General features: G+C 42.8%; 1 protein-coding gene across 1 annotated transcript in view; it reads right to left on the bottom strand.

Moving 5' to 3' along the window:
- The window catches only part of DDX10 (DEAD-box helicase 10), a 258,007-nt gene extending 244,984 nt beyond the window's left edge, over positions 1-13,023 (bottom strand). Inside the window, exons 1-6 of the mRNA XM_021062753.2 lie at positions 12,738-13,023; positions 4,442-4,502; positions 3,553-3,683; positions 2,344-2,502; positions 1,215-1,335; positions 425-614 (exon numbers count right to left, since the gene is read on the bottom strand). Coding sequence (XP_020918412.2) covers positions 425-614; positions 1,215-1,335; positions 2,344-2,502; positions 3,553-3,683; positions 4,442-4,502; positions 12,738-12,923 — 848 coding nt within the window. The 5' untranslated portion in view covers positions 12,924-13,023. The remainder of the gene's footprint in view (positions 1-424; positions 615-1,214; positions 1,336-2,343; positions 2,503-3,552; positions 3,684-4,441; positions 4,503-12,737) is intronic.
- Positions 13,024-13,245: the final 222 nt, after the last annotated feature.

The raw sequence follows: 13,245 nt of genomic DNA, 5'->3' as shown, positions 1-13,245 counted from the left end.
CATATTTAATCCATAAAACATAAAATGAGGAGTTCCCATTGTGGCTCAGCAATATGAACCTGACTAGCATCCATGGAGTTGTGGGTGCGATCCCTGGCCTTGCTAAGTGGGTTAAGGATCCAGTGTTGCCATGAGCTCTGGTGTAGGTCATGGATGCAGCTCGGATCCTACACTGTGGTGTAGTCTGGCAGCTGCAGCTCCAATCCAATCCCTAGCCCAGGAATTTCCATATACCACAGGTGCAGCCCTAAAGTGAAAAACAAATAAATAAATAAATAAAAGACAAAAACTAAAATAAAATAAAATATAAGAGGATACTTTATTTCCTAGAAAAGTAGTACTGATGTGAAATGCCAGGTTCTCAATCTAAAAAGAGAGGGCACTGATTTTGATTGAATCAAATATGGTTTCAAACAGTACATACCTATATTTTGCTTTTTCATGAACCCAGACATACTCAGGGTTTTTCAAACTCAAGCGTGCAAGGTCCTTTACCGATTTGGTTTGTGTAGCTGAAAAAAGCAAAGTCTGACGTTTCTTGGGAAGGTTTTCAATAATAGCATTCATGGTGTCAGCAAAGCCCATATCCAAGATTCTATCTGCTTCATCAAGAACTAAAAGGAGAAAATATAAATTGAACCATAGTATCTACGATATACATCAGGCTAAACTCATTGTAGTATTCTGGACTGGATCCTAGAACAGAAAAAGGGTATTAGTGAAGAAACATGAAATCTAAAGAATAAAGTCTAGAGTTTATAATGTGCCAATGCTAATCACTTAGTTTTGGCAAAGGTGCCAAAGTTATGTAAGATGTTACACTAGGGGAAACTGGGGGGAGGAAGGGGTGTAGAGGAACTCTTTGTATTATCACTTCAAATATTCTCTAAGTCTAGAATTACTTCAAAATAAAAAGTTGATTTAAAAAAATGTACATTAGGTAACATCATAAGTAGATGTACCATAAAAGATGAAAAACTCTTAGCAGGGCCAAATACGAAGGTCTCCAATTTCATATAGAAAAGGGTGCATAATTTTGATTTTAAAAGTCTTAGTTGTACTCTCTCTGGATTTAGAACCATATGCCAAAACATTGTTTCAAGTTATTTCTCAGATTTTTAATCACCGTATTTATTCAATAAAACATTTCTATCATTGAAATTTATGAGGGTTCTCTCTGGAGATTGTTTTCTTTAGAAATTCATTAGACTCACCTAACATTTGCAGATTGGTGGCATGAAAACATATTGTTTCATCCATGTGTTGAAGAAGCCGACCTGGTGTGCACACCAGTATATTTATGTTATTGATCCTCTCAGCTTCGTGTTTCAGATCCTAAAAACAGTTATTTCTTTTGATTACACAGACACATCACTGAGCAACTTGTGTACCAAAACTACACAAGCCATCTGCATGTGGCATTTCATCATAGCAATGCAGACACTCTAGAAATAAATGCAATTTCCGCAGCATATCCACATTTCTGGGGTCACATAAAAGTCCTTCGTGAAGATCTAACTAGCTCAGAGTTCCTCTAGATTCTTAATCCCCTCAGGATTCTGAGGCCAAGAGAATATATGAATGCTCCAAGTCTTTATTTCCTCCTGTGTCTGCCAGAACCAACTTAAAACTGGAATTATCCCCATTCTTTACGTCAGAACAAGCTCTGACACCACCTACTGCACTTTTGTGAATTGAAAAAAAAAGAGCTGAGTTCTCTACATTCTAGATCTCTCCCCAAAGCCAGAGCCAGAGAATGTTAGTTGTTAAAGCTGGATAGCAGGTACGTGAGTATGTGAGGGTTTGTGATACTACGCTTTCTTTTTGTGTGAATGTTTGAATATAAATTTAAGAATTCAAGTATTTATCCTCACAATCTAGAAGAGACTCTCACAGAGAGTAGTAGTCCAAGTAAATTAGAAGCAGCAGGCTTTCCCATGACCTAAAATAAACACTCCGTAAAACTATCTTCTACCTTCCTTTCTTCTGCTGCTGACCCAGCAATGTTCTGAATCTGAAACATTCAACCTCTCAGATACTTTATCAGAAGGAACTAGTCCACATACTGAAATGGTACCTTTCCCAATGAATATTAACAAATAGATTTACAGATTAGAGTTAATCAGTCTCAGAGAATCTGATCAGTTCAGACACCCTCCCTGACAAAACAGACTTTCCAGACAGACTCAAGATTATAAGGACCATACCAGGACGCTACCACCCCCTGGCCCGTGGGCCAGCCTGAGTACTTAGATGAAATCCACCTCTTCCTGGCCAACTGCCACAGGGCTCCAACGTATATGACAGAAGGAAAGAAAGACGGACAAGGACACAAAGACAAACCTTTCCACCAATGATGAGGCCAGCTGAAAAGTCATGATTCTTCCCGACTTTTCGGAGAACCTCAAAAGTCTGATAGGCCAGTTCTCTTGTGGGTGATATAATCAGAACACCCAGCCCATCGGTTGAGGTCCACTGCAGTCGATACAAAGCTTCCAGCACCTTAAAAAAAAACTCATGTTCAGTTAGCCCTTTAGAGAAGGTGGCTTTCTGATACCTGAGTCAATCTTGCCCCTTCGAATCAAAAGCACCTTCCAAGGAAAAAGCATACCAGTCATGAGTCTTATCCAGTCAGAAAGAAGACACTGTTTGCTTTGTTTTTTCTTTCTCTTCTATCTACCAAAAGCATCCTTCCCTGAATCATGGATGGAAAGGAGAAGAAGCCCCATGGCAGTTCAGCTGCTGCCAGTCATGCCATGAGGAGTCTGGCAATCAGTGAAAGGTCTGTATAGCCCAGAGACCACACGGATTTCAGATTTCAGACAAATATCTGTCAGCACCTTCTGAACAGAAAGCACATTAAAATAACCTCTCATCTGTGTAGGGGCTGTGGTACACAGTGACTGAATTTTGTAGCTATAGGGAGACAATGTCATAAAAAATTAGGATTTAAGAGAAAAAATGGTTTTGTTACACTTGGAACAAAGAATCAAATGTGATTTTTCCAAGCTGCTTATTTAGTAGGAATGAAAAATTATGACACCAACTACATAACAGAAATAAGTCAATTTCTATGAGGCTCTATTGTCTCACTGCTAGAAAGGACAGGTATCAGTGGCCCAGAAAATGCTCAATGAATGAACCAATCTCCTTAAAGTGAGCATATTTCAGTTTTCCCAACACAAGTGGCAAGTATAAATGTGACTGGCAGGTTTGCGAGAGTGAGCGCAGCAACAGTCTTCCCTGCGTCCCCACCGGGTTCACTGCTGAGCAGAACCATTGTGACCTGCTACCCAGGACACTCCACATCCCTCAGGGGTATCTGCTTGTCCAGGCACAGTATTTCATTCGTTCAGTAAGTTACTGAACACCTACCATGTGCAGGTTCTGAACCTGGGGAATAGTAGAAAACCAGACAGATGTGGCCCCTTTCTGAAATAAAGCTTGCATTCTAGCCATGGAAACCCAACATGAAACAGCTCTTGACAAGTTTTTCTATCTAGGCAGAGAATGTTCTAAAATCACTTAACCCAATATGAGAAAACTACTTACTGGAACAAGGAAAGCCAAAGTCTTGCCAGAGCCAGTTTTGGCAGCTCCAAGGACATCTTTACCTTGTAACGCCAACCCAATGGTCTGCTTCTGGATCTCGGTTACCAAGCGGTACTGGGCTTCTTGCAAACCTGCCAGGATGGAGAAGAGAATGACACCTTAGAGCATCCCTGTAGAACAGTACTCTGGGCTGAACTGTGCACCCCAATCTCAGAATTCACATGTTGAACCCCTAACCCCCAGTACTTAGAATGGGACTATATTAGGAGACAGATGATTAAAGAGCGATTAGGTTAAAATGAGTCTATCACTGTGGGTCCTAATTCAATCTGACTAATGTCCTTATAAGAAGGAAAAATGTGGACACAAAAAGAAACACTAGAGGTGTAAGTACACAGAGGGACAAGCACTTGACGAGGCAGCAGAAGGTGACTGTCTATAAGCCAAGACGAGAGGCCTGAACAGATACTTCCATTATGTCTCAACCATTATGACCTTGGACTTCTAGCCTCCAGAATTGTGAGAAATTAAATTTCTGCTGTTTTAACCACCTAGCCTGTGATATTTTGTTCTGATATTTCTGCTGTTTTAACCACCTAGCCTGTGATATTTTGTTTTGTTTGTTCTCTTACTTATTTTAACTAACTTCTTAATTATTCAGAGGCCCTGGCATCTTGCTTTTTTACTACTGTTCTTTAACCAGTCCAGAAAGGATGACAATGATAATTTAGTAACACTTAAATGAATTAACACTGTTTCTTCTTATAGGTTTTCATATTATTTGCCAAAATGAAAATTTCTCAGGTTAAATTTTCTATAAACCTTTTTCCATTAAAAAAAAAGCATCAAGAAATCCAACCACATGTCCCCAAGATCATCACAGACTTACCTTTCAATGTTTTTTTGGACAAGGGTAAATCTGAAAATCTTGTAATTTCATTTACATTTATCTGAAAAGTAAAAGGAGACTATGTCAGGTAAGACAAAATAACATACTACACAATTCATTTGTTTTACAACAAAACTATGTCTTGTCTACATTGTGCTGCTGTATCCTTGGTACTGCAGTACAGAATTCAATCATCGCTTCTAATTAAAAACTCATTCCTTCTGAAAAAAATGTACTTTGAGGACGCCATTATCAAAAAAAGTAAGTTTAGGGAGTTCCCGTCATGGCTTTGCGGTGAATGAACCCAAATAGGAACCATGAGGATGAGGGTTCGATCCCTGGCCTCGCTCAGTGGGTTAAGAATCGGGCATTGCCGTGAGCTGTAGTGTAGGCCACAGCTCAGATCTCGAGTTGCTCTGGCTATGGCTGTGGTGCAGGCTGGCAGCTGTAGCTCCAATTTGACCCCTAGCCTGGGAACTTCCATATGCTGCAGGTGTGGCCCTAAAAAGCAAAAAAATAAAATAAAATAAATTAACTAAAATATAAGTTTATAACCAATTCAACCGGTTAAAAAAAAAAAAAAAAAACTTCACTCAACACACACACACACACTTCTACCTCCAGCATCCTTCAACACCTGTAAAACATTCACAACACGAATGTCATAAGTCATCATCCCATCAATTTTCAGATGAAAATTTACTTTCAGCTCATCCTTCCAGGAATATCAGTCTAAGCAGTAAGAAGCAAAATGACTATAAACCACAGACCATGATGAGACCAGTCTCTTCACACACTTTGGAGAATAAATTGAAATTAGTTGCAAAAATATATCTTGTTAGCACAAACCTTTCAAAAATTTAACCATAAATCAGTAGCTTACAAAATCCAACCTGACAGGAGTTCCCGTCGTGGCACAGTGGTTAACGAATCCGACTAGGAACCATGAGGTTGCGGGTTCGGTCCCTGCCCTTGCTCAGTGGGTTAACGATCCGGCGGTGCCATGAGCTGTGGTGTAGGTTGCAGACGCAGCTCGGATCCAGCGTTGCTGTGGCTCTGGCATAGGCTGGTGGCTACAGCTCCAATTAGACCCCTAGCCTGGGAACCTCCACATGCTGCAGGAGCGGCCCAAGAAATGGCAAAAAGACCAAAAAAAAAAAAAAAAAATCCAACCTGACAACCATCACCTGAGGGTGTACTGGAGGAGGGTATTACTTAACAATATCCAGGAGATGTGTCTCTGTCGTGATCTGAAGCCACAATAAGTAACAGTTTTCCCTTTAACTTGACATTATCTAAATGTTCATCACTGATGCTCTTCATTAACATAAACCCAATTTTGTGAATTTCATTTCTGATGCTCAGGAGCATTATTTTATTACGGATGTTGAAAGCAGGAACGGAGTGCCCTGATCTGAGAACATGCTGCCAAATTATTCATGATTCACAAAAGGGGAAAGTTGCATTTGTAAGGTTCATTTATTTAAATTACACTCCAGGCAGTAAAGGGAGGTCAGCCTGTCTTTCACTTTACAGTCTAACAACATCTTTCCCAAGATTCTTAATGTAGTCCAGACAGGGTTATGCTCTGGCCTCAAATGCTGAAAGCACAATTAAAACATTGCCTTAATTCTGACAAATAATTCCAGATAACACTGCAGAGGGGGCAGAATCAGCATAGTAGCATTAGAAAGCGAAAAATGTATTCAAATAATATCCTGTCCTATCAAGGAACCTAAATTAGGAGGTGAGTACGTTCCCAAATCAGACATTAAAATTAGGTTCAGTCCACCTGTACTTATATCATCAGCTCAAAAATCTGATTTCACAGTGCATGGAATGCTTACAGAAGACAAAGACGGGCAATACACCCTTTAATCCCACAGGCAGAGTGGGGTACTTAACCAACAGTGCACATCCTTCTGAAGCCTCTTAACTTCCTAGAGGGAGAGTCTGGAAGAATGAGACTGTCCCAGCCATTCTATGTCCTTGCAAGGCTGGAGAGCACATGCTTAGGAAAAAGTCAGCAGAGAAGCAAAAATGGCATTTTTTATCCCACTGATGCTCCAGAACAATGGTCAGCAAACTATGAGCCACAGGACCAGTCTAATTTGCTGCCTGTTTTTGTAAATAGAGTTTTACTAGGGCACAGCTACAGCCGTTCATTTACATATAGCCTCTGCAGTTGTGACAGTGATCACAGGGCCCATGAAACCTCATATTTATTATCTGCCCCTTTTCAGAGTTTTCCAACCCTGTCCTAGAACACTCTCAATTATAGTCCAAGGAATACTTGGAAACCACAGCAGAGGCTGGCTATGGTTCCTACAAATAAAATAAAACTCTTTCCCCTTCCCTGCATCCTTTTCTTTTCTTAGAAAAATCATACATCCTCTAAAATCTGTATCATCATTGTTCTGAAATCAGAAAACAGATGTTTCCATGACAGTATTTATTAAAGGCTTCCCAGCGTTTGTGGAAAAGTTAGAGGGGAAATAAGGTGGATATTACTCAACCACTCTCCTATTCTTTTTCCAACTGTTTCTTATTTCTCACAAAAGTGAATGATGCTTTCCCATCCCAAAGTGGGGGTGAGGGGAGGAGAGTATTAAACACTTACTAGGGTTCTCCACCTATTGCAATCAAGAGAAGAAAAGCAATCTACCTCATATTACACTAGACCAATTACTGATTAAGGGGAAAAAAATCAGATTAGCAGGCAGTTCGCATAGAGCATAGCTGATTACAATAAAAATCTAAATGAATCCCAGGTGCAGTCATTCAGCAAGTGAAAACGGTTGCTGAACTAAAATAATTCATATTTCTCAATAAGCTTCAATCTCCAGCTCTCCAGCAGCCCTGCTAGAATATATACCCTATGATGTGGTGGCCTTAGAAATAAGCCACCCAGAGCTCCCACTCTGGGGAACATAGCTGTCGCCCTTCTCCAGCCACCCCTGAAAAAGCCATGCCTGCCTGGCCTGTGTGCCCAGTCAAGCATGGCCACAGCACCCATTCCTGCAGGACAGGGGATGCCTCTAATGGGTAACTCTGGCTCAAGGCCATCCCGTTAGCGGCTGAGAACTGTGCTGCAGCCTGAGCTCTTCCTACCCACTCCTCCTTCCAGCCCCTCTCCTTTCCCTCCTGGTTCCTGCTCCTTCTCCTTTACTGCACAGACACTTTCCCCCAGTAAGTTCCAATTCATTTAACCCTGTGTTGGCATCTGCCTGCCAGAGGACAACAGTCGGGCCTCCAGACCCTTTACAGTCTGGATATACTCTCTATTGCCCCCAGTAACTCACCACTGCTTCCAGATAGTTCCTAAACATAGCCTCTGTATAAGTTACCTACTTCCATGAAGAGCAGCTTAAACCAACATAACTTTATTAACCTACAAGTCTAAAAGTCATAAATCCAAAACTTGTTTCACTCAGCTAAAATCAAGGTGTTGGCAAGGCTGCATTCCAGCTTTCTTGGCTGCCTGAATTCCTTGGCTTCTGGCAACCTTCCATCTTCAAAGCCAGCCAGCATGGAGGTCAACCCTCTCACTTCACAATGCTCTGACACTGACTCTTCTGCCCCCTCCTCTACATGTAAGGACCCTTGGATGATTACACTGGGTCCACCTGGAAAATCCAGATCAATCACCAAAGTTTAAGAGCAAGTGAGTAGCTGGAGTTCCCATCATGGCACAGCGGAAACGAATCTGACTAGGAACCATGAGGTTGCAGGTTCGATCCCTGGCCTCGCTCAGTGGGTTAAGGATCCGGCGTTGCTGTAAGCTGTGGTGTAGGTCACAGACACAGCTCAGATCTGGCGTTGCTGTGACTGCGGCATAAGCCATAAGCTGTAGCTCCAATTGGACCCCTAACCTGGGAACCTCCATATGCCGCGGGTGCAGCCCTAAAAAGCAAAAAAAATTAAAAAAAAAAAAAAGATCAGGTGAGTGGCAATCTCACATGACCCCTTGCCATGTACTCACAGGTCTGGGGATCAGGATGCTGACATCTTTAGGAAGCTGTTATCCTACCTACCACAGTCCCCAAAGCCATTCAGTCCACCTCCACCACTCTTCTCCAGCCCCATCTGAAGCCAATTCAGGAACACACACCACACTCAAGGAGTATGTTCCCCTCAGAGAACTCCGTATACCTTCACATCGCTGTACATCCTCCTATTGTTCTTCCACCTACAACTTCCTTGCAATCTTTTGTACCTGGAGAACACATCATTCAAGAACTAGCTCCACTCACAGCTACCACAAACTGCTGGACAGTGCGTGCCCTACACAATTCGTGCCCTGCACCTGGTAAGGCTGAAGTGCAGGGGCTGAAACCAGCCAACATTCAGTTCCACAAGCCAGGCCTGAGGCAGCAACCGCTGAGAGGAAGGGTAGCAATGCCCAGAAGAAACAGGTTTCTCTAAATCCCATGGCCAGAAAAGGCTCTGTATAGAATAACTCAACCTTTTCCCCTAATTACACCATCTAATAACACCTCTAACTCCATAGCACATATTCTCTAAGACAATATTTGTCAAAATTTATCAATCCCACCCCACCTCCCTAGGGACCCAGAGGTTGTATTTTTTTTTTTCCCACCTATTTTTACTGGGACCTCAACCAGTATCTGTCAAATTGTTTCAAAATGTCTCTCAATCAAATTGTTCAGTATTTCACCACTTCAGTATTTCACCAATTGTTCACTATAAAAGGCTAGTAAACATTTGTGTACTATTCGCTGTAATAGAACTTTTATGCATAAGTTCCATCATCTAAGAAGCCATATGGTGAGGGTCTGCCCCTCTGTTACCTAGAGAATAACCAATCGGCTTCGACTGTATTCTACTACGGCTAGCCCTGGCAACTGATTTCACACATTTGTTTCTTGACAAAAATATTAAAATATTTCTAAGATTAAAAAAAATAAAAACAGAACACTACTCGGTGGGGAAAAATTCCTCCTTCAATTCAGTGCAAAGATTGGGATTTAAACATTTGTGCAACACAGAAAGCAAGCTCTGACATCAGAACTATGCCTCCTGGATTAGAACTTTTTCACTTACTATTCAACGTTGCACAAATTCCTTAATTTGCTGTGTCTTAAAGTTTCCTCACTTATATAATGGGAATAATCTCATGGGGTTGTTTCTTGTGAGGATATGGCAAGTGAACATGCATAAAGGCTTGATAAATGTTAGTAATTATTAAAACAAGAAACCAAGAATGGACCCATCTTATTAAGCAGAATAAAGTCACCTGGAAAAGGTCGTCATGCACCAAACAGGTGTCCCTAACATATATTGCTTGGTTTACATATATTACCTCCTCTGAGCCTTACAACACTCTGCATGGCTAATAATCTCTGTTGAATGAAGAAACTGAGACACAGGGATGTTAAAAAAACCTTGACTAGTCAACACCTGAGCTGAGCAAGATTTAAACTAGGTCTGCCTGACCCCCCAGAAAACTTACTCTCACTAGACTAGAACATGCTGACACATTTAAGTGACCACTTTCCTTAAAGTAACTGTGAGCCAAGGAAGGGTTTCAATCAGGAGTAAAACTATTAGATTTCATCTTGGAAAGAATCATTCTAGCAGCAATATGAAGGAGAGAATAGAAGGCAATAAGGTCCAATGGCCAAATCCCATCAGCCACCTGTTTTAGTAATGGAAGTTTTGCTAGAACACAACCATGCCCATTTGTTTAAGTATTTCCATGGCAGCTTTTGTGTTACAATGGCTGAGTTGAATAGTTCCACCCTTACAACCTGCAAAACGGAAACCATGTACTGTCACATCCCTTACAGAAAAAGTCTGCTGACCCATGTTATAAGCAATAGCTATTGTAGCAACCCAGGCAAGAGATGATGGGGCCTGAACTAAGGCTTGGGACTAGGGATGGAGAAGCAATTGGGAGATTTAAGAGGCAGAGTAGATCACCAGTGTGACTAATTGGATGTAGGAGTGACAAGAGAAGCCTCCAGGATTACTCCTAGGTGTCCAAGTCAGCAGTCTGCTTGGATAGTGGGGCTAGGATGTGATAGGCTCAAGAATCATTCCCAAATATGTTCAATCCTAACTTCCAGAACAGTGGATATAATCTTACATAACAAAAGTGACTTCGTACAGTGATTAAAGATCTTGAGATGGGGAGATTATCCTCAAGTATCTGAGTACCTGAATTGTGACCAAAAGTTATCCCTACCAAAAAAAGGATAGAGGCAGATCTGACATGGAGCAGGAGAAGGCAATCTGTCCACAGAGGCAGAGATGGCAGTGATGAAGCCACAAGCCAAAGAATACAAACAGCCCCCAGAAGCTGGGAGAGAAAAAAATGGAGTTTCCTCTAGAGCTCCAGAGAGAGCATGTGGGCCTACTGACACCCTGATTTCAGCCCAGTGAGACTGATTTCAGATTTCTGGCTTCCAGAACTACAAGAGAATACATTTCTATTGTTTTAAGCCATGAAGTTTGTGGTAATTTGCCATGGTGGCAATAAGGAAATAATACAAGGAAATAGTACACAAAATTGTGGGGAGCTCCCATTGTGGTGCAGTGGAAACAAATCCGACTAGTATCCATGAGGATGCAAGTTCAATCCCTGGCCTCGCTCAGTGGGTCAAGCATCCAGCATTGCCTTGAGCTGTGGTCACAGATGCAGACTGGATCCCACATTGCTGTGGATGTGGTGTAGGGCAGCAGCTGTAGCTCTGATTCCATCCCCAGCCTGGGAACTTCCATATGCCAGGCGGGCGGCCTTAAAAAGAAAAAACACCTCAGAATTGTGAATTTAAAAGAAAAAAATAATGATCTCAGTTTTAGATTTGTGGTATATAAGGAATTCTATGACACAGATAAAGCCATCCAGCACAGTCAGGAGAAAAAAATATATATATAAACTCAGAAGTGCTCTGGGTAGAACACAAGAAGGAGTTAATAGGAATAAACTTTAGGATTACACAAGAGAAGAGTGAGAATAAGCAAGGGCTGAGGCTCTCCTCCCTAAGCAATTCTAGTCAAAAAGCCCCAAATGCAAAATAACAGTAATTTACAATGGCTTTTTGAGATGCTGAGTATGTAAGGGTAATAGTAATAACAGGTAATATATGGAATATTTGCATGTGTCAGGCATTGTGCAGAATACTCTACATGCATTCTTACTAACTGCCCATAACTTACAAGATGGATATTATTATGCCTTTTAAAGACAAGAAAAGGGAAGCAAAGTTAAGTAACTTGCCCCACATCATTCACTGGGTGAGCAAAAGCCAGGATCAAATCATCATCATCTTAACTTCAAAGCCCAAAACACTCTCAGCTCTATCTAAACTTACTTTTGATCTAAGTGTTGTTTAAAGGAAAGCTATACTAGCATGACCTCTGATGACTTTAATTCCAGATATGTGGCGGTGTTAAATCCTGTTCTAGAAAAGAGCAATCACTGAGAGGCTGAGTGAGATGAGTTAAGGCCAAAAGAGGTGTAATTAGGGGAAGGAAAAGAAAGGGTAGGGACAGCCGCAAGAAGCTTGAGGGTGGAAGAGATCAAGAAGTCAAAACTGTAACTATGGGGATTCTCATCAAGGAGCATCACCTACATTGCGGAATGGCAGGTACCAGCAACAGACCAGGGGTGCAGCTTTTTTATACTAGTTCTTGGATGGGGCCATGAAACAAGCTGCGAAAATGAAATGAGCACAGGAAGGATGGGTGATGTTGAGAGATGCAAGGCTGGCATAAAGATCAATTAAAAGCAAAGGCTTTGGACTCAGTCTAGGTTCCAGTTCCACAGCACCTACTACAGGTGAGAGCCAAGGACAAGTTATCCTCTCAGAGGCTCGATGTTCTCATCTGCGAAACGGGAATAAGAACCATTACTTCAGGTCAAGTCAAATAATCAATGTAAAGCACACGATGGGTGGCTTGAAATGTAGGTGTCATTATTTACCGTTACTCTCGTTGGCGGCATGAATAAATAATTTTTATGAATAAAACTGTAACCATTACAGCAATCACTCTCCCTATGCTTAAGAAACACTGCATTTCCATCACTTTACCAAGAACAGTGTGGTGAGCAGAAGAGCGGCCTGAACTGTCGGGAGGCCTGGACTGTGGCACCCAGCAGACCACCTGTGGCCTCACGAGGGCCTAGGTAGCACCTCTCAGCAGCTCCCCTGACAGAGTCCCCTGTGAAGTCCCGCGCCGCAGGGACACGCAGCCTCGCGCATCTGCCGGACCACCCCATGCCTTGCTCTCCCGCGGGGCCCACCCCGCACCCCCCGCCCTCAGGACTCACCTTTTCATAGTTCTGCACGAGGCGGCTGATAACCTCACGCTCCACTTGCCACTCGGGCTTCTTCAGCTGCTTCCTCAACTGTTTCTTTTGACTCTGCCTGTAGCTGTGCTTCTTCTTCCAACGATTGAAGCTCCGCACCGGGTCGGGCCGGACTCCGAGGCCCCGGGAATCGGCAGTTTTGCCCATCGCGGTGGCGCGACAGCCCGGATCTCACCCAGACCCTGGGCAACCGAGGCGGACAGAGGCACCACTCCGAGGACGCGGAACCAGCGTGGGGAGAGAAGGCGAGGGCGCGTGCGCAAAACCAGGTGCCCGCCCTCGGGCCTTTGAAACCGGGCACGCGCCGTCCGCGGCGAGAAAGAAATGGGCGGTGATTGGCTACTGGGAATCTGCAGGGCGGAGCGGAGTCGTCTCGGGGAAACGGAGGCGGTGCAACCTGAGGAAGAGGGCGGGGCTGAGTGGCTCCAGGGGCACGCTGGTGCTTTAAATGGGCGCATGCGCGCTGATT

This window comes from Sus scrofa, chromosome 9 (assembly GCF_054392235.1).
Source record: "Sus scrofa isolate SSC_HxYL_T2T_F1_AM1 chromosome 9, Sscrofa_HxYL_maternal_Yorkshire_Landrace_v2.0, whole genome shotgun sequence".
Classification (NCBI taxonomy): domain Eukaryota; kingdom Metazoa; phylum Chordata; class Mammalia; order Artiodactyla; family Suidae; genus Sus; species Sus scrofa.
Note: the sequence above shows the minus strand (reverse complement) of the source record. Positions and strands in the feature narration are given on the sequence as shown.